A 22,495-nucleotide genomic window follows, 5' to 3' on the forward strand; every position below is an offset into this window, starting at 1 on the left:
TACCTGTTGAGTTCATAAAGATGTCTCCCTGAGATAAAATACTGTGTCAGTGGTTGTGTGTTACTAACACACTGGATGCTTGAGTTCATGAAGCATGTGTTTCCCAGGTTACTCAGACCTGTGGCTCCCTTTTCTGTGGGAACTGCAACAAATAATGAGACAAAGGCCTAGCTATAGCAACATGCTGTGGAATAGTTAGTTACCTGTATTCAACTGAGTTTTCTTTTCTTTCTTTCTCTTTTTTTTTTTTTGGGGGGGGGGTTCAAGACAGGGTTTCTTTGTAGCTTTGGAGGCTGTCCTGGAACTCGCTTTGGAGACCAGGTTGGCCTCAAACTCACAGAGATCCACCTGCCTCTGCCTCCCGAGTGCTGGGATTAAAGGCGTGCACCACCACCGCCCGGCTTCTTTCTCTTTTGACAGAAACTTATTTAGTATCAGAGGTTGGCTTCAAACTAGGAATCCTCCCGCATTAACCTTCCATGTACTGGCATTATAGGCATGTGTCACCACACTGGCTTCTTAATATGGTGATTTTAAAATTCTTTTAGTTGGATGAATGGTGAAAGTTTTTTCTTTAACCTTACTTTCATTTTTTTTTGTTTTGTTTTGTTTTTCCAAGACAGGGCTTCTCTATGTAACCTTGGCTGCTATGGAATTTGCTCTATATACTAGGTTGGCCTCTGGGATTAAAGGCGTGTGCCACCACCACTTGGCTTAAAACAATGTTTAATCAGGTCTTTTACATCACTTTTTTATGGAGTTTCTTTGGCAAGCAAGATGATCCTTGCTCATTTCTAACCTAGAAATGGCCAAGTGTTGTTTTTAATTGTGTGGATGTTGGTATCTGGCGGTAGGCATGGTAGCACATGCTCATAATCCCAACACCTGGGAGGGTGAAGCAGGAAGATTAAGAATTCAATATGAGACCCTGTTTAAGACAACAAGAAAAACACCCAAGAATTAAATTCTCCAAGGATGACTTTATGCTGGGCACAGTTGTACATACCTATGATCCTAGCACCAGGGAGGCTGCCCTAGAAAAATCATGTAGCCTGGGTTACAGAGTAAGATTTTAGATTTAAAGAAAAAGAAATTTAAAACCATTTATTTTTTGAGGGATGGTTCAGATGCCTTAGTAGTTAAGAGCACTTGCTGCTCTTCCAGAGGACCTAGGTTCGATTCTCAGCATATATGTGGAGGTTCATAACTGTCCCCGCTCCAGGGATCCAATAATGCTGAACCCTAAGGATACCAGGCACACCTGTGGTGCACAGACATACTTGTAAAAAACACCCCTACACATAAAGTAAAAAAATAAACTTCAGAAATTAAAAAAAATATATTTTTTGAGAATTTTATCTATGTATACAATGTATTTTGGTCATATCCACCCCATCACTTCCCACAAGACACTGTTTTTAAAACGAACAAATTATGTATGTGAATAATTATTTGCATGTTTGAATATTTGGATATTTGAAAACCAGAGGTTGATGTGGGTTTCTTCCTCCATTTTACTTTCTGTGATATGGTCTCCTACTAAACCTGGAGCTCACTAATTGGGTGAGCTGCCTGGCCAGGAATCCTTCTATTTTTTTTCTCCGCTGTGCTGAGATTATAGGTGTGTACCACAGTGCCTAAATTTCTACATGGGTGCTAGGCATCTAAACTTGGATCCTCACAGTTGTATGCTATGTACTTCACAATCCGAGTTAACATCCTGGCCCTGACTTTTTTTGTTTTGTTTTGTTTTGTTTTTTTGGGAGACAGAGCTTTACTTTGATCTGCTTTACTTTGAGACTGCTCTGGATCTCTGCTTTATGATTTATCTCAAGAGTTGGGGCTACAAAAATATATCACCACATCCAGTATACAAACTATTTAATTACAGAGTTAGAAAGAAATCTGAAAAATAACTTGAAAAAGTTTACCCAACAAGAACAAAACTGTCTAAGTTAAATTTGGTGGCCTCTCCAGAGGTGACAGGAGGATCAAGTTCAAGTGTTCAAGCACAGCCTAGATGATATAGTGAGAGTATCTCCAACTAAACGAAGTAAGTCTGTAAAAATAATATACACTGACTTACCTTTATGTCTATCTATTTTGCTACTATTTGCTATAAAGGACATTTCTTCAGGCCAGCTCATATCTTTGTTTCGAACTGGAAAGACAGATTGGAATGTATTAACTTCTTAATCATACAATTCATAGTCATTTGATTGCTACATTAAAAAAAGTTATTTCTATTATCAGAGCATTAAAAAAAAAAAAAAATCAAGCAAATTTTAGTAACTAGGTCTGAAAACCATTCCAACTCTTTATATTTCCTGGTCTACAAAGAGAGTTCCAGGACAGCCAGGGCTGTTACACAGAGAAACCTTGTCTCCAAAAGGCAAATACAAACAAACAAACAAAACCCAACAACAAAAAAAAAAAATCAAAGAAATAAACACACAAAAAAATTAGAAATATGAAAATCTTTTTGTTAAATTAATAATCGCTGAGGTAATCCACTAATTTCATCACATGCAACTAGCAATGTTTTCATGAGCCATTCTGGGGAAAGACACCACAATTTCAACATGAATGTGCCATGTGTAAATTATGGGTGAGCGCCAAAGTAGCACTGTTGGTGAGGGGCCAGTGCTGAAGAATAGTAGAATCTAAGAGAGGAGCTGAGAACAAAACTTGGTGGGCGGGATGCCTAAAATGCATGAGATTCTAAGTTCAATCCCCAGTACTGGGGGAAATGTTGGCATCCTCACTCAAACTTAAAGTGCAAGTATAAACATTTTATAAAATTTCCTAACTTGCAACTGAATTTACCTGTTGCCACCTACATTTTCCTTCCTTGGTCAGCCTAAGGCTACATTATAGACAGGCCACTCTTTAGAAACAATCTAGTAGGTAAGAAGCACACTAGGGATTCAGTGGGGCTGCTTTAACATAAGGAATATAGTGCTATCTTGAGAAAAAAAACATAAAATGGGATTCCTAGTGAGTAATTCTGTAAAGTCTTACCCTAAACTAAAACTCAATCTATGACATCATTTGGGAGGCAGGGGCAGGAGGATCAGAAGTCAAAGGTCTTCTTCATCTATTCAGTGAAGTTCAAGGCCAGTCTGGGCTATAAGAGACCGTCTCAAAAATACAAAACAACAACAACCCTCCCGGACAAGTACCTTTCCCCAAACCTCTCAAAAATGCATTTACAAAATTAAACACTCCCCCATGTACATCATCACCACTACTACAACTGCCCCTGCCCCTATCTAATATAGATGTGTATTTCTATTTTGTACCTTCAATTACCAGGTGCTGCTCATCTTGGATTTTCAAATATTCCAACCTATGATCCTCATCATCCAGAAGAGTCAAGTAATTCTGTAGAAGAGGAAATGTTTCTGTTAATTTGGCTAGTGGACTTGAAAAAAATACAAAAATAACAATTCCTTTGTACTTACATAATTCATTTTACATATATTTAGCTGTTCAAATCTACAGTTTAGGTGCCAAAGTGAAGGAATGAACAAAATTGTATGCAATTTGTGGAGAGTGAAGATAAGTCACCGCAGACCAAACCAAAGTTCACTGAGACAACAGAAATTGCAGAAAAGAAATCTCCATTCCCTTTTCGTTGAGAACTGGGGTATGGATCGTTAAATGACTTGTCTCAGATACACAACTAACAAGTGGCACAGTCAGGATTTAACTCCTAGCAATGTAACTATATCCTGCAACTGAATTACCTGTTGCTACCCACATTTTTCTCTCTTGGGCACACAAACTGTGCTCTTAATTCCTATATGATTATGCCTTCAATGGTGACTAAAGCAGGACATAAGAAAAAATGTAGTAGAGAACAGAGAACGGGGAAAAGTATCCTTACAACCCAGCTTCAGAGTACAATACTGAATACACTGGGAGGAACATACAAGCATTTAATAGCATTGCCTCTGAGGAGCGTGGGAGATAAAGGTCAGAGATGGAAATGAAAAATTTTTACTATGTACTTTGCATTGTCGTATTTTTAACATATATAAGCAACTTCAAAATAAATCTAACAAGAAATAGCTCAGTGAGATAGCTCAGTGGTTTTTCCTTGCAAAGGTCCAGGGCTCCATTCCCCATACCCTTTGTTAACAACCTTAGTAACTCCAGTTCCAGGGAATCTGACCACTCTTCTGGCTTTCATGGGCACCAGGCATACATGTGGTACAGACATCACATGCAGGTAAAACATAATGAAATAAAAGAAAAAAATAAGACTATTTGCTGTTACTTTATAACACAATTGCCACAGCAATCTTTAAAAAATAGTACTGCTTTGCCCATGCTGATCAATTGTTGTTATGATCTCAGGTGACAAATGTTCACATGTATGTATATACAACTTTTGTTTTGTTTTGGTTTTTGGAGACAGGGTTTTTCTGTGTAGCTTTGGTGCCTGTCTTGGAACTCACTCTGTAGCCCAGGCTGGCCTGGAACTCACAGAGATCCATCTGCCTCTGCCTCCCGAGTGCTGGGATTAAAGGCGTGGAATGTACACACACAACTGTATATATTCCACTGTCTGGAATGTATACACAACTTAAAAGTCTAACGTTTTCATAGAGACCCCATATATGGCTTTTAGCATAACTACTACAAACAAGTTCTCCTATTTATGAAAGATGATTTAATCCTTTTTTAAACCCAGAGCCTAGTATACGCTGAACAAGTGCTCTATCACTGGACTATCTCCCCTGCATGGTTTAAGAGCAGACTTTTCGTGACTGGGATGCTTCTTACCTCACTGTTGTATAGCCACAGTCGCATATCTTCCTCTTTGATGCGAAGCCTTTGAGACAGATATTCATGAATTTCCTTGATGGTTTGCATTCTACTAAAACAGCCAGTATAGGCTAACACCCGCTTTAGAGGTGCATTTGGAGAGGGTACGTTTCCTATAGTTATAGTAGTTATGGTAAGGAAAAAAGGAGACATAAAAAAACAGACAAACAAACATAAAACACCAGCCTCAGCTATAATAACCATAGTAATTTAGGAAATGATGAGAAATAAGAAGTAAGTTATAATAATTTTATAAATGAAGAATACTATGAAAAGCTTCAATACGGATGGGCATGGTAATCCCAGCACAAAAGGATTAAGAGTTCATCAGAGTCATCCTCAGCTACATAAAGATCAGTCTGAGCTACATGAGATCGTGTCTCAAAGAAACCAAAGTGGGGGCTACTTGAGAAAACTTAAGACCCAAGTATATTTTTTTTCTTTTTTCTTTTTGAGCTGAGGATCGAACCCAGGGCCTTTCGCTTGCTAGGCAAGCGCTCTACCACTGAGCTAAATCCCCAACCCATGACCCAAGTATCTTAACGCCTCAATTCTGAAAGAACAAAAATAAGAGCGTAGCAATCCAAATAATTGACGTATTTTGATTCCAAGAATGAGAACATGATGATAAAAAAAACCTGACATCAGCATATGACTGTTCTCAGTTTGGTCATACTTAATAGCAAGATGAAATAAAATTCTGCTTAAGAATGGGGAGGGGGCTGGGATTTAGCTCAGGAATAAAATGCTTGTTTAGAATGTGCAAAAGACATGAGTTGAATGCCAGAAGTGGAAAATAAAATAAAAGGAAAAGTGAGGGGGCTTAAAGTAGAACAGAATTTGAATTCCACAGGTTCACTTAATCTAGTTCTTAAAACTCAGAATTACTAATCCCACCAATCTCTGTCATTAAGTGGCCCAATTATGTGGTAGCAGTCATACGAAGAGAAACTGGTACAGGTTATACAAGGCCAGACAATATTCTTAAATGGAGCCCAGAAGCTTTCCTGACAATTATTTTGTTGAAAACTAGGTGGCAACATAACAACCTTGACTTCCTGAAGCCCTATGGTAGAAACAAAAAGACCGCTGGTACAGTGTCTTCCAGGCTCTTAGAGGGCTGATCTGAGGACTTTACTGTACATACAGATGCTAAATATACTAAATCTGAATACATGGAAAACACAGAGGAATAAAATGACAAGGCATTATAGAAATCAAAGACAGGGTGTAAATGTGCTAAATACTGGTCAACTTCTTAGTCAAAAATCTAGACAAAAGCTGTATTTTACAATGTTAATCTCTGACTATGAGAGGCTAGATTTTTGTTAAGCAACTCCAAGCAAAAGGAGAAATTAAACATGTCAATATAACCCTGCTGTAGTACATGTAGACATTTCAGGTTATTTTTTACCCATTAGGTAATTGTTATTTTTCTCCCATGAACTGTATTTTTAGTAAGTCTTATTAACTATCATTTGCTTTTTAAGAAGAACCCACTCAGCTAAGATAGGCTGAAAAGCCATCTAAGGAATAATGACTTAACTCTACCTAAGTTATCACAGTCATGGAATGGTATGGAATGGTTTGCATAGATCTTTCTTTGAAAGGAGTAATTTTTTTTCCCCCAAGACAGGGTTTCTCTGTGTGGTTTTGGTGTCTGTCCTGGCTCTTTTTCTGTACACCACACTGGCCTCGAACTCAAAGAGATCTATCTGCCTGGCTCTGCCTCCCGAGTGCTGGAATTAAAGATGTGCACCACCACCGCCCAGCGAAAGGAGTAATTTTTTTTAAAAAGCCTAGTGAACAGTGGTAATAACTCAGTATTTGACCAAGAAGCACACCATGTATGGCAGAACAAAACTCAACCACGATTTTTTATACAAGTAGCAAAGCAAATCTTTGTTTATTAGCAAGCAAAGACTAACCCTTAAAACAAAAGAACAGATTTTTTCAATTATACATCAGAGGATTAGTTTTAAGATTACAGCAAGAAAGCAGTTTCATAAAATTCAAAATAATTAATGATTGATTTTATAATTAGTCAGGAATAAAATTTAAAAGTAAGAAACAAATTTGGAGTATCAAACTATCCCATTCTAGGATTCAGAAGCACTGGCAAGCATAATGCCCCAGCCAATCTCCACTGTCCTAGGCCACAAAAAGAAAAGAGTCCCAGAGTCTACACGGTTTAGCTCATTAAACAGGCAGCCACTTATATGCATAATTTTGTGCTTTTGAGGAGAATCAGCAAATCAGAAATTCACAGAAGCAGCAAAAAATCTAGGATCAGCACAAGAATTACAAATACTTACTAAAAATGCAACAACGTATCTTGCCTCTCATGTTATCTTTCAAAGAGAATCAAGAAAGACATACTATGGGTGCCATGGACAGTAGGCTGATGTTTCTATTTACCAGAAAGTTAAATCAAGAATGTTTCATAAGGATTCTATTTTATTGTTTCTTGATTTTGATGGTTTCCCCAAAGTTTGGTTAGAGAGTGAACACTGTTTTGTTCTAATTCATACAAAACAATATGTGAAATCATCTTCATACACTATCTGAAAGTAGCCTTTAAAAAAGGATTTGTACAAGTATATATGTACATGTGTTCCTGGTGCCTGCAGAGGGTAGAAGAGGTGTCAGACCCCTGAAAACTGGTGTTAAGGATGGTTGTGAAGAACCACGTTAGTGCTGGGAACTGAACCTGGATCCTGTGCAGAACCAACTAATGATTTTAAATAGGGAGCCATTTCTCCAGCCCCCATATATAACTTCAAGGAAAATAAGCTTGTTCAAATTCAAAGAAGAGCTAGTACTTACACAGGGGTGGCAATGTAGGCTGACAGTCAGTCATAATATTCTAACAACTTAAATACAGCCTGAGATTCTGTGAACTGATGAATTAATTATTTTAAATTTATTTATTGAGTATGTGTCCATGTGTGTGCAAGTACACCAAGTGTGTATGTAAAAGTCAGAGAACAATTTGTAAGAGTTAGTTCTCTCCTTTCACCATGTGGGTCTGGGGAATTAAATTCAGGTGGTTAGGCTTGGTGGCAAGTAACCTATGGAGCCATCTAGCTTTATTCCTTTTTATTTTTTTTTTAACTGAAGAATAATTTCAAATATTTACAAGAGAAAAATACATAAGTATTCTCCATCAATAAAATTTAACTTTGGCTTGGAATCCAAGGAGAACCTTATTCATGTTATATAATAAGAGGAACATTTTATATCTATCTGTCTGTCTGTCTATCTCTGTCCGTCTGTCTGTCTGTCTGTCTATCAATCAATCATCCACCCATCCACCCATCCATCCATAGATAGGCTATCATTTCATGGCTTTGAGTGACCTAGAAATTGCTATGTAGACCAGGCTGGCCTTGAATTCAGAGACAGCCACCTGCCTCTGCTTCTGGAGTGTTGAGATTAAAGGTGTATGACATCAGACCCGGCTGAGGACAAGTGTGTATGAGATGTTGATAGACTTGGGTTTTCTCTCTTTTGTTGAGGATTAAGTTGGCATTTCTCAAAGCCTTACTATTGGGCTAGAATGTGACTAAGTGACAGAACATCTATCTATCATATACAGGGCTCTACCCCCACTACCAAAAAAGAAAACAATAACCATCACCACAACACCAATCAAAACACAACCATAATAAAACTATCTCAGCCGGGTGGTGGTGGCACACGCCATTAATCCCAGCACTGAGGAGGCAGAGGCAGGAGGGTCTCTGTGAGTTCAAGACCAGCCTGGTCTACAGAGCAAGATCCAGGTACAGGCCCAAAGCTGCACAGAGAAACCCTGTCTCGAAAAACAAACAAAAAAAGGCTGGAGAGATGGCTCAGAGGTTAAGAGCACCGACTGCTCTTCCAGAGGTCCTGAGTTCAATTCCCAGTACCTACATGGTGGCTCACAACCATATGTAATGAGATCTGGCACCCTCTTCTGTGTACATAATAAATAAATAAATCTTTAAAAAATAAATAAATAAAGCCGAGGTTGAAAAGATCAGTCAATGAATGATTGGTGAACTGCAACTTGGGTATAACAACAATTTACAATGGCTTAACTAAAAAAAAAAGTAAAATCAATTATTATTATTATTATTATTATTATTTTTTTTTTTTTTTTTGCTATTTTCAAAAGCTTACAAACTAAAAAAGACAAAAATCCTTCTTAGTTTGCACCTAAGAGTTTGCCTCTGTCCCCATCCACTCTTGTGCATGACCACAGATCTGTGCTCACAAGTGATTTACTGATTCTGTATGAAAGTAAATGGCATATATTAGTACTGTGGCACCAGACTTTGAGCACTGCGATTTTCCACTTATTTTTAAGGAAATGCATAGCATTCTTGCTGCATTCTTAAGTTACCTCTAGGCAAGTGCTGAGGAAACATTCTCAGGCTCATCATACCCATATTCACCCAGATGTTAGACTGCTGTGTCCGTGTGGCAGGCTGCTGTCGAAGGAAAAGAAGATAGCGAGGAAATAATTCTAGTTCTGGGATGTCCGTCTTGCTATTCTTGATTACCTATTTTTGTGAAAGATAAAAAAGTAGTGATGATTTAAAAAAACAACAACAACAAAAAAAACCCTTTTAGTCAAACTTGAAGTTCTATTAAAAAGTTTTATAGACTTATTTACCTTATGTGTATGAGTGTTTTGCTTGCTTGTATGTATGTGTACCACGTGTGCCTAGTGTCTGTAGGCCATAAGAGGGAATCAGATCTCCTGGAACTGGAGATACAGATGATTGTTAGCTGTCATGTGGGTACAAGGAACCAAACCTGGGTCTTCTGAAAGAGCAGCAAGTGCTCTTAAATTCCGAACCATTTCTCTAGCCCCTCTTTGCTATGGATTATGCTCATTGTTAATAATAAATGTCATACTGAGGAAAGGTACCAAGCCACATGGCTAAACATGGATAAGAATTATGGGTTAATTTAAGTGTAAGAGCTAGTTAGTAAGAAGCCTGAGCTACTGGCCAAGCATTTATAATTAATATAAGCCTCTGTTTGATAATTTGGGAAGCAACTGCCAGGTATTTGGGTATGGTGGGATACACACTTCTACCTACACCTCTTGGTGCTTTTTTTGAAATTATTTTTATTTTATGAATATGTTTTTTTAAAAGAAATTAACATTATGTACATTCCTTTAAAAATTTTTTTTAAGCTGTGTAGTGAGTGGTGGCACAAGCCTTTAATCCCAGCACTCAGGAGGCAGAGGAAGGGGGATCTTTCTGAGTTAGAGGCCAGCCTGATTTACAGAGCCAGTTCCAGGACAGCCAGGGACACAGAGAAACTGTCTCAAAATACAAACAGACAAAACAAAACAAAAAATTTTAAGCTGGGTGTGGTGGCACATCTTTAATCTCAGCATTCAGAAGGTTCAGGTAGGTGTATTTCTGTGAGTGAGAGGTCAGGATGGTGTACATAGTGAGTTCCAGGTCAGCCAGGGCTATGTAAAAAGACCCAGTCTCACTCCCCACCAACAGACCATTTTATTGTTTTGTTTGTATGAGTGTTTTACCTGCATGTATATCTGTGCGCCACATGAATACAGTGCTTTTGTGGGCCCAAAGAAGGGGATCCCCTGGTGCTGGAGTTTCAGACTGGTTGAGTCATGTGTGAGCGTGTGGGATCAAACACAGGTCCTCAAGAATGGAGAAGCCAGTATTCTAAACCACTAAGGCATCACTCCAGCCCCTATATGTGTATGGGCTTTTTGCTCACATAAAATAAATGTATGCATACCACATGTGTACCTGCTACCCCCGGAGGCCACAAGAGGTTGTCAGATCCCCTAGAACTGAAGTGTCAGATAGCTCTCATCCACCATGTGGGTGCTAGGAAGCAAACCCAAGTTCTTTTGCAAGATCAGTCAGTGCTCTAACCATTGAGAAATCTCTCTAGCCCTTAACCTAAAGTTCTCTTAAAGACAGTGTTGTTCTATACAGCAGGCTGCCCCGAACCTATGACCCTTGATATTGGTATTATAGTCATGTGACACCATGCTAAGCTCTGATATTAATTTTAAAATGTTCAACAAGTTCACTACCTATATTTTGGTGGCTTACTTGTACATTTAAGTTACACAGATTTGAATATGCTCAGGTTTCTGCTCCTAAATTAATCTTTCAATATTAGAATTTGTGTACATTTCCATCCCACCTTCCATTTAAAAACAAAATCAGTATCAACAAAACAAAACAAAAACCCTCCAAATCTCAGATGTGAGTGTAGCTTTCATCTCTCAAAGCTTCTCTTCCAAACAGACAGACCATTACAAAAAAAAAAAAATCTCAATAATACAGCTGCCTAAACAAGACTCAACTAAAGACAACACCAAGACATGCTAACATGGAGGAGAACTTCTCAAGCCCCACCCCCAGACAAAACTATAGGCAACAAAGAAATGCTAAAAGAGGTTCAAGTAGTCTTCCCTCAGGGAGGAAGCCCTTAACTGGTTATTTAACACCAAGTGGTCAGCCTTGAAATCATGTACATACAAAACTGAATGGACTCAGCAGGTCATATATATTTGTGTGTGTGAGCGCACACCTATGCACATGCACCTGCATGTCTATAAATAACAATTGGGGAGGAAGAGGCCAGGAGTCTGGGTGAAGAGGAGGCTGGTGAGAAGAATTGAAGGAAGGAAAGGGAATGAAGGGACATAATAAAATTGCATTTTAATACCTTTCCAAAACCCTAAATATTACCTAAATACGAATTGAATAAATAAAATGTAAAGGGGCCTATAGCTATTTTTCAACCAATCTGACCTTCATACACTACGCATCTCTCTCTCTCTCTCTCTCTCTCTCTCTCTCTCTCTCTCTCTCACACACACACACACACACACACACACACACACACACACACACACACTTCTATGACTGCTCTTACATAAGGCACCATTAGCTATACTTACCGGTCGAGGGAGGGCCAGGTTTGCTCCGTACCAATGATAAAGTGCTCTCCATACAGGTTCTGGGACCATTTCATAATCTCTTCCATGGATTAGCTGTGGAGTTCGCTTTAATCGTCCTCCTTCTAGTGTTAAAGATGTAGCCTTAGAAAGAATGAAATACTGATTTTTAATTTTATAGTTTCTGGTACATCAAAAAAATCTAGACATAGAACAAATTACTGTTACTTCCCAGTTTCATATTGCTGGAAATTAATTTTTTTTCTTCTTTGAGTTTTGGTGGATTTTGTACTGTAAAGTTAACTGTCATTGAGCTACATTCCCAACCTATAAAATGGGATTTTGGCAGAGGTTTGTAGGTTTTACTTTCCAATGGACTATTTAAGAAAAGGAACTCTGGGTGGGTAGGGTGGCACATGCATTTAGTGCCAGTACTTAGGAGGCAGAGGCAGGTGGATCCTCTTAAGTTCCAGGTCAGGCTGGTCTACATAGTAAGTTCCAGGACAGCCAGGGCTATGTAGCATATTCTCTCTCACAGATATGTACTATGAGATGACATCATGCCTACAATAAGCTAAGTTTGATGAACTACAATGGTTTTCTTTGTGCTAAAACCTTTGAAATTTAATAGCTACTTGAAAGAGAACAATTTCAAAGTCTAATGTCAAACACCTACCTTTACTGGTTCTTGAGTTACTAATGGCTGGTTATCAATAGCTCCTGGCTTCTGAGGATTAAGGTGCAAAAGAATATTCCCATTGGCTCCTAGCAAACACTGGTTGTTATTGTCAGAAGTATTATGTTGCCTTGCAAAGCACATATCTGCTCCTGGTGTGCCAGAATATAGAAAGCCTATCAAGAAACAAAACAAAACAACAATAATGTAGTGTTTTATTTTTAGTTGTTTTTTTTTTTTTTTTTTTTTTTTGAGACTGGATTTCACTATGTAACAGCTTTGGCTGTCCTGGATCTCACTCTGTAGACCAGGCTGGCCTCGAACTCACAAGACATTCACCTGCCTCTTGCTCCCAAGTACTTGGATTAAAGGTGTGCCCCACCACCGCCCAGTAAAATTTATTTTTAGTTGTTCCCCTCCCCCAGCAAATGAATGACCGTACCTTCTTATTCATTCATTCATTCACTCTTTTTTTGTTGTTTTTGTTTTTCGAGACAGGGTTTCTCTGTGTAGCTTTGCGCCTTTCCTGGAACTCGCTTTGGAGACCAGGCTGGCCTCAAACTCACAGAGATCCGCCTGGCTCTGCCTCCCGAGTGCTGGGACTAAAGGCGTGCGCCACCACCGCCTGGCCCTAATGCATTCATTTATTTAACTTTAGTTTGTGTGTATTAGTGGGAGGGTGTCAGATTCCCTGGAACTGAAGTTACAGATAGTTATGAGCTGCCACGGGAGTGCTGGGAACTGAACCTGGGTCCTCTGGAAGAGCAGCCAATGTTCTTAACTGCTGAACCATCTCTCCAGTCCTTATTTTTAGTTTTTATATATACATAGGCTTGAAGATATAAACTCAAATGTCAATGTATTATGTTAATACATAAGTTTTGCATTTTGATAAATACATAGAAGATAGGAGACAGATGTATTTTCTAGACAAAAGGGAGTAATAGGATTAAAATAAAAGTTTTCAAAAATGTTACCAAATGAATATTTGACTACCTTCCTAGAATATACAATAATTTATAATGAGAATTACAGGCCTCCTGATAAGAAGGAAGGCCAAGTGGCTGTGTTTTCACACTCCCCAAAATTCTTCTACCGTAAGCATTATTCCAAATATTCTTAGCAGAAAACAGCAATAGGAAGCCTCTAAACCTCTGTCCCTCTCCTTCTCCCTCTCTCTGAGTCAAAGTCTGTATATAGCACTCACATTATATAGACCAGGCTGGCCTTCAACTCAGAGATCCACCTGCCTCCTACTCCCTTTAAAGAGGTTCACGTGTTAGCAACTCAGTGCCTATTTTCTTCATATAGATATTTAAAAAGAAGTCATAATCTTCATAACAGAAAAACACATAGAAAAATGACTAATAATGGTATAGTTTGAACCTGATAGGATTTTAAGATATTTCAACTCTCAACTACATCGTAAACATTCTAGTTATCAACTGTTTTGTAAACTTCTATTTGTGGCACTACTCATCCTGTGGGTAATAATGCTATATAATAACATACACATCAGACAGAAACTTAGACAGGGTTAAGAAATAATCTTGTTTTTAACGGGGTGTGTGTGTGGAGGAGTGCTAAGGCTATTATTCATAATTCATAGTAGAGCATGAAGTAACCATATCTGATACACAGAGAAGAGAAATGGTATACTCTACACAGAGGAAAGGAAAACCATGATAGCTCTGCCAGTCTGCTTACTACTCCCACAGGAAAAAACTGTCAGAAGAGAAAAATAATGTTTGAGAGTTTGGCTATTTTAACAGCAATTAAGAGGGATTATTCTCAAGTTGAATTATAATAGTACCAAAGTTATCTTCCCTATAAGTACAGAACCATTAAGTTTCAGATAAGTACAAAGGATAGAAGGAAATTATGATAAGTATTAGTAATATGTGGTATTTTAACAAAATAAATCTCAATATTCTGGACTGAGGTATTGAGATGATCTGATCTGAGGACACTAATTCAATGAAGGCACATGAATGATATTAAAGAGTTCTGAGATGGATAATTTTCTTTTTCTTTTTCTTTTTCTTTTTTTTTGGAGCTGAGGATCAAACCCAGGGCCTTGGGCTTGCTAGGCAAGCGCTCTACCACTGAGCTAAATCCCCAACCCCAATTTTATTTTCTTAAAATCTGTTTCACTATACTGAATTTATTGGCAAAACAGATTAAATAGCAATATGGCTTGGCTAATGAAAAGTGAAAAGATTTTCATATTGAGAGATTATGAGTTTACTTAAAAGCCTATAATACATTCAAAATTTACTCATCATTTCATTCAAAATGTATTTCTTTTCAGTATGGTGGTTTCTCAGAAAATTGGGAATCGAACTACCTCAAGATCCAGCCATACCACTCTTGGGCATATACCCAAGGAATGCTCAATCACACCACAAAGATACATGTTCAACTATGTTCATAGCAGCACTATTTGTAATAGCCAGAACCTGGAACAACCAAGATACCTGTCAACTGAAGAATAGATTAAGAAAATGTGGTACATACACACAATGGAGTACTACTCAGCAGAGAAAAACAATGACAGCATGAAATTTGCAGGCAAATGGATGGAACTAGAAAACATCATCCTGAGTGAGGTAACCCAAACCCAGAAGGACAAACATGGTATGCAATCACTCATTAAGTGGATTCTAGATATAAAGCAAAGAACAATCAGACTGCAACCCACAGAACCATGGAGGCTATATATATAGCAGGGGTGACTGTGGCTTATAATAAATTTTGGTTTTGCTCAATTACTGAGCAAGCCTCAATGAAACATTTCACTATTAAGATAAGAATTTATACTGTATCAAGCTGATAATAGAAAAATAAATTAATTAAAAACAACACAAAAAAAATGAAATGTATTTCTTTGAATGGAAGCCTGATGCCAATACTGTAAACACAAAAGTAGACTCAGGTAAGAATAATCATGAGTGTGGTGTGGTGGTACATGCTTGTAATCCCAGTACTTAGGAAGTAAAAGCAAGGGTTTCAGAAGTTCAGTTTTCAGAAGTTCAGAAGTTCCTCCTCAGCTATAAAGCAAGTTCAAGTCTAGTCTGGGTTACATGAGAACCTGTGTCAAAAAATTACTAAGCCCCAAGTTATATTTACCACTGCCAGTAGACTCTGAGGCTTCAGATGCAGAAGAAATGTTGTCTGAGTATTTCTCTTCTGTGGTATTCACAGAACTGAGGTTGTTACTGATTTTATCATCTCCCTGCTCCACAGGATGTGCTGCTGCTCCAAACGAAAACTTTCCTCCATTTAGCACAGATGATGGCTCAATGACAACAGGGTTGGCATCCTAAAATCACAGAGAAGCCTAATTTAACCATCTGACAACTGTGTAGCTTTTAAAGAATTTTCAAAATGTATTATTGTATTTTATGTACATGGGTGTTTTACCTCTGTGTGGGTGTACCATGTGTGTGCCTGGTGCCCTCAGAGACCAGAAGAGGGTGCTGAATGCCCTAGAATAGATGGTTGTAAACTGCCATGTGGGTCCTGGGAATTGAACCTGGGTCTTCAGGTAGAGCAATTAGAGCTCTTAACCACTGAACCATCTTTCTAATCCCTCAAAAAATTAATTCTTATCACTGAGTTGCGAAAGTTATTTACTATATAAGTAAATTTCACTTCCTTAAGGGAATAAGAGTATATGTATACACATATAAACACAATGTCCACAATATATCCATATAATATATACAATATACTCATTAGTACATTGAGAAAGACTGTACCACATAAACCAGGTCTGATAGGCCAGAGATGCCACCCCTGATTACTACATATAGCAAAACAGTCAAAATCAAAGGAGAAGAACAGTTTATGATAAAGATAAATTTAAGAAATTTATGTTTACCAAGTTAGCTTTACAGAGGACACCAGAAGGAATACTTCAGTCTAACCACACCAAGAGGACAAAAGGAATAATCTCAGGACAGTTCATCAAAAAAGGTCTAAAAAAACACCACTACAACAAAATATCAGGAATTAATAAGCATTGTTAAACAATAACTCTCAATATCAATTTTCTTAAAAAAAAAAAAAAAAAAAAAAAGGACAGACTTATAAACTGGCTTAGAAAACAGGATCCATCTTTCTCCTGCCTCCAAGAAAATATACCTCACTATCGAGGACGGATACTATCTTAGGGTGAAAAGGGTGGAGGAGAGCATGCCAGGCTAATGGAGCTAAGAAACACGCAGGCATAGCTATTTTCATATCTGATAAAGTAGACTTCCAACCAAAAGGAACTAGAAGAGACGGGGAAACACACTACATACCCATTAAAAGAACAATCCACCAAGAGGATACTTACAATGCACTTATACACAAACACAAGGCACTAATTTCATAAAAGAAACACTATTAGATCTAAAATCACATATTTAGCTTAGAATAGTGATAGTGGCTGACTTCAATGCCTCACTCTCCCCAATGTATAGGTCATCCAAGAGAAAAAATTAAACAGAAAGTCTGGAGTTGAATAATATCATAAATCAAATGGGCTTAACAAATATCTACAAAATATTCCACTCAAACACTAAACATTACAATTTGTCTCAGCAGCAGAAGGGACTTTCTCCAAAACCAACCACAGAGTAGGATATAAAGCAAGTCTCAACAAACATAAAAAACTAAAATAATATCCTGCAGCCTTTCTGACCATCACAGATTAAAGCTGATTATGAACAGCAATACAAACAGCAGAAAATACACAAACTCATGAAGTCTAAACACACTACCAAATGAAAACTGGGTCAAGACAGAAATCAAGAAAAGAAGTAAGAAAAACTTAGAGTTGAATTAACATAACACAATATACGAAAATCTATGAGACACAAATGAAGGCAGTTCTTTCTATAATTGAAACATTTATTTGAAAACATTTTTAAAATTTTATTTTTGGTAATATTATGTATATGAGTGTTTTGCCTGCATATATGTATGTGCACTGCATATCTGCCTGGTGTCCACTGAGGAAGGCAGTTCTAAGAAGAAATTTCATAGTACTGAATACCTATATCAAAAAACTTGAGAGATCTCATATTAATAACTTATTGATACAAAAGTGGAAAGTAACAAGGGCACCTCAGTGCTGACCTCTGGCTCTTCACGCCATACACATCTATAATCTTACAGCACATGGGAGGCACAGCCAGGAAGACTAAGACTTCTAGGCAGCTTAGTTATGGGACTCTCAGAGGGGAAAAAAAGGTTACTATAAAATGTACATAAGCCAAGCAGTGGTGGTGCACGCCTTTAATCCCAGCACTTGGGAAGCAGAGGCAGGCCAACCTGGTCTACAGAGTGAGTTACAGGACAGCCAGGGCTACACAGAGAAACCCTGTCTCAAAAAAACCTAAAAAAAATAAATAAATAAAATAAAATTTAAAACACAAAGATGGGGCTGGAGAGATGGCTCAATGATTAAGAGCATTTATTGGTCTTTCAGAGGACCTGGGTTCAGTCCCCAGCACTCACATGGCAGGCACAACTATCTGTAACTGTCCAATACCTGTTCAAACTTTCTTGGGAACAGGTATGCATACGGCATACAGACATACACACAGGCACATATACACATAAAGTTCGTGTGTGTGTGTGTGTGTGTGTGTGTGTGTGTGTGTATATATATATATATATATATATATATATATGAATGAAGAAAGCAAATACCCTCTGTACTTAGAGTCCATCATTTAGCAATAACTGCAGTTAATATTTGGATATATTTAATTTTGTTTTATTCCTTTTCCTTTTTTTTTTTTTTTTTTTTGAGATACCATCTTTCTATATAGCCCACCCTGGGATCCTATATACCATTTTATTTGGTATCTTATTTCTTATAATCGAAAAATTATCTGTACATGCAGAAGGTAAGTTGAGACATTCTTATTAATGGATCAAAGATAAGAAAGCAGTTAATAATGATCAATGTCTAAACAAAACACCAATTAAGCTGTGACTTGGTGTTCATCTTCTTGCTTTTGCCTCCTTTGTGCATCAAAGGTTTCTGGCAGGCATGAACAAAGCAGGCTCACGTACTCTTGTCAGTACACTTTATAAGGGGTGTGCTTAAGCCCTCTATGACATTCCTATAGAAAATTAAAAGTAACATATTTAAGAAAAGGTAAGTTATTCTTTGAGTAACATTTAGTAAGATATTACCTTTTCATCCTAAGGCCAAAATAAGAATATATAGACCAGAAAGTGTTTCAAAATAAAGACTGACGCTTTCGCCTTAAGATTCCCATTTGTCTACTACATTCAACATTATCTGCCAACAGGTCCCTGAAGTCTGAATACTTTTATTCACTGAGAGACACTACAGTCCATATTTGCTGTTAATATGTTTTATATTGGAAAACACATGGCCCAGGAATGTAGCCGAATGGTAGTGTGCTTATCTACTGTGTGTAAGACAGTAGAGTTCAACCTTCAGAAGAGCAAACTGAACTTTACCAAGATCCAGTTCCTGAGTGCAGGGTTTATAAGAGTGAGCCACTATGCCCAGCTGAAATGAAGTTTCTTGAGTAAGAAATTAAAACTTCATATTAATTTCCTCCAATTTTTATTTTGTTTTATTTCGTTTTTTTAGGAGACAAGGTTTCTCTATGTAGCCCTGGCTGTCCTGGAACTCCCTATGTAGACCAGACTGGCCTAGAACTCAGAATTAGACCATAGGGATCTACTGCTTCTACCTTCCAAGCACTGGTATTAAAGGTGTTGGACACCACCATCCAGCCTCTCTCGTAATTTTTTAATGTAAAAGGTAAAGGACAATGCAAATAATGTAGTTGACAACACATATTTTAAAAAAACCAGCTGCTACACTGGATCCCAGGTCTACAATGAACAAGATATCCAGGGTTTTTTTTTTTCTCTCAGCAACAAATTCCTCACAAGTAAAATGAATACAACATCTTCCTCACAGAGATATGAGAATTAAGTGGCATAGACAGTGTGTAACATAAATAGGCACTACCTTTTTCACAAGACTGTTGACAAGGAAGAAGTCTGTAGAAATGCATACACTGAGACTGTCCCGTATCAATTTTCATGAATACTCATTTCTTTTCTCTTTAAGTCTTGGTCCAATTTGGCACGCAATATTACTAGGTAGTAGTTCCGCAGTCTGAGAGAGTTGAAAATCTTACTATAGGATGTATATACAGGAATTTAACTCACGTATTTGACATATTCTTTCCACTGTTGCCACCACTGCATGGAGATGATAAACCAATTGTGTCCTGGCTGCAGACCATACCTGCTTTCTCGTTCTAACCATCCTCTGCACATACAAAAGAAATCCAACGCATGAAAAGAAATTTTGTGAAACTGAGAGCAAGACTGTAATTTATCACTAGAATTACTTTTTTTTTTCATCAGAAAATTCAAAACAGAAAGCATGAAACAGAAAGATGTACTCAGTAGAGACTGCCACTACTTCAATTAGTGCAGTGGAACACTGTCCATTCAATAGTCACAGGCCATGTGAAATACCATTTACAAATAGCGCTGGGGCTGGAAAGATAGCTCAGTGGTTAAATTGCTTAACGCACAAGTACAAGGCCCTGACTTCAGATCTCCAGCACCATGTAAAAGCCATGTGTAGTAGTACATGCCTAAAATCCAAGCACAAAGGTTGTAAACAGGTAGATTCCTGGAGCTTGTTGGCCAGCAGTCTAGCCAATGGGTAACTGCGATGGTCTGGATGAGAATGGCTCTCATAGGCTCATGTTTGAGTGTTTGGTCCCTGGTTGATAAGAATTATTTGGAAAGGATTGGGAGGTGTGGCTTTGTCGGAGGTGTGTCACTGGAGTGGGCTTTGAGATTGAAAAGCCTACATCAGACCCAGTCTTTTTCCCTTTCTTTACTTGCTACCTGTGGATCAGAATGTAAGCTGTCAGCTACTGCTCAAGCGCCCCGACTACCTGCCTCCAAAGCTCCTTGACAAGGTGGTCACAGACTAACCCTGAGACTGTAAGCAAGGCCCAGTTAAATGCTTCCCTAAGTTGTTTGAGTCATGGTGTTTTGTCATGGCAATAGAACAGTAAGTAAGACAGTGACCTCCATGAAGACTCCCGTAAGTTGCCCTGTAACTGTCACACATGCCCCATCACATTCCCCTTCTCACAAAATATAAGAGGTAGTAAAAATTTTGTTTGAAAAATACCATAAAAAAACCTAACTCTTTCTTTGTATGCTAATAAAAATAAAGATAAAAAATATCAAAAATTTAAAACTATCCTAATGGATAAGAACCAGAATTTCATTCTGGTTTTGAGTTATTCCCTTACTAACTAATTATACTGTTCGTCTTTCTATGTGACTGAAGACCATCTGATTATCTCTAATGGAAAATATGTCCACTGATGCAATGAAAACGTTATATAACCATTTGTAGTTCTCTATTTTTTTAGTTACACCTCACACAGACATGTATTATATGAATAACAGGCAAAACAAAAATAAATATCAAGCTCAATAACTGAAGACACATAAACAAGTTTTATTATGACCCATTAGGTAGTCTGGAAAATAAACTATATTGATTAAAATCATAAAAAAAGCACTTGTTACATATAGTTTTTTCGTTTGGTTGGTTGGTTTTGTTTTTTTGAGACAGGGTTTCTACATGTAACCCTAGCTGTGCTGGAACTTGATTTGTACACCAGGTTTGCCCTCAAACTCAGTGCTCTCTGTCCTCTGCCTCCTAGTGCTGGGATTAAAGGCATGCACCACCTGGCTACATACAGTTCTTTAAATAAAACTCCAAATTGATATCAGATGTAAAATCCAGCTGCAAGGACTCTTGCTATAATTGATTATGACATGGATTGTCTTACATTTTAAGAATATACTTGAGGACATTAAATTACTCTTAAGATAATTGAGACAAGTTACTATTTTCATTCCCTCTCTCCCCTTGGAAATTTAAAAACTTCTATTATCATACTTGTGTACATACATGCAAGCGAACGAGCATGAGTGGGTATGTGTGTGCTCACGCATACACACATGCCATTGCATGTGTATAGAAACCAGAGGATAATCTAATGGAATCAGTTGTCTCTTTTGACCTTCAAATCAGTTCCAGGCATAGAACCCAGGGTTTTAGAAATCCAGTCAGGTGACAGTGGTCAAGGATACAGCTGTACGCAGATGTCACTGCCTCCTACAGTACTCCTAGATGTTTTTTATTGTCCCCTCTGGTTACGAGGGAAGTTAGTTTGCCTGTTCTCTATATTTTAATCAGTTATCTTTTTGTTGTTGAACAGTAGCAGCTCTTTATACATTCTGGTTATTAAAGATTTATGGAAGATACAGTTTGTTAATATTGTCTTTCTTTCATTTTGTAAGATGTCTTTCATATACAGGAATTTTAGATTTTGAGGAAGTCTAGTTACTTTGTAAGAGAATGCTTTTGGAGTCACATCTAAAAATCCAATACAAAATCCAATAGTTTCCTTTTCCTTCCTACTTTCTCTTTATTTCTTCCCCTATCCCTGTCCAAATCATTTTAAAGAGTTATTTGGATAAGAAATTCTTAGTTGTTTTTTTTTCTACACTTCTTAATTCTGAATCCTATGCTTTTGACGGAAAGACGGAAAAGTTGGCTACTCTTAGGGAGGGTCTCTTATTAGGACAAGCTGCTTTTTCCTTGCTGCTTTGAAAATTCTTTGAGTAATTACATTAGAGGGTAAGTTTTCTACCACTGAGTGACATCCCCAGCCCCAGTACAATTTTAAAGTTAATTTGACTTTTAAATTAATCTAGTTCCGGGGTTGGGGACTTTAGCTTAGTGGTAGAGTGCTTGCCTAGCAAGTGCAAGGCCCTGGGTTTGATCCTCAGCTCTGGAAAACAACAAAACAAACAAACAAAAATCTTGTTCCTTAGCTAGGACGATTATTTGTTTGTTTCTAGGATTATTTTTTTTTTTTTGGTGGCGGGGAGGGTTTCTCTGTGTAGCCTTGGCTGTCCTGGAACTGGTTCTGTAAACCAGGATG

General features: G+C 37.8%; 1 protein-coding gene across 1 annotated transcript in view; it reads right to left on the reverse strand.

Moving 5' to 3' along the window:
* Positions 1–22,495, reverse strand: part of Usp32 (ubiquitin specific peptidase 32) — a 152,570-nt gene that overhangs the window by 42,779 nt on the left and 87,296 nt on the right. Inside the window, exons 12-20 of the mRNA XM_036195555.1 lie at positions 19,674–19,776; positions 15,588–15,780; positions 12,459–12,634; positions 11,786–11,926; positions 9,263–9,380; positions 4,792–4,946; positions 3,303–3,384; positions 2,087–2,161; positions 4–142 (exon numbers count right to left, since the gene is read on the reverse strand). Of these exons, the coding sequence (XP_036051448.1) occupies positions 4–142; positions 2,087–2,161; positions 3,303–3,384; positions 4,792–4,946; positions 9,263–9,380; positions 11,786–11,926; positions 12,459–12,634; positions 15,588–15,780; positions 19,674–19,776 (1,182 nt within the window). The remainder of the gene's footprint in view (positions 1–3; positions 143–2,086; positions 2,162–3,302; positions 3,385–4,791; positions 4,947–9,262; positions 9,381–11,785; positions 11,927–12,458; positions 12,635–15,587; positions 15,781–19,673; positions 19,777–22,495) is intronic.

Source organism: Onychomys torridus, chromosome 8 (assembly GCF_903995425.1).
Source record: "Onychomys torridus chromosome 8, mOncTor1.1, whole genome shotgun sequence".
Classification (NCBI taxonomy): domain Eukaryota; kingdom Metazoa; phylum Chordata; class Mammalia; order Rodentia; family Cricetidae; genus Onychomys; species Onychomys torridus.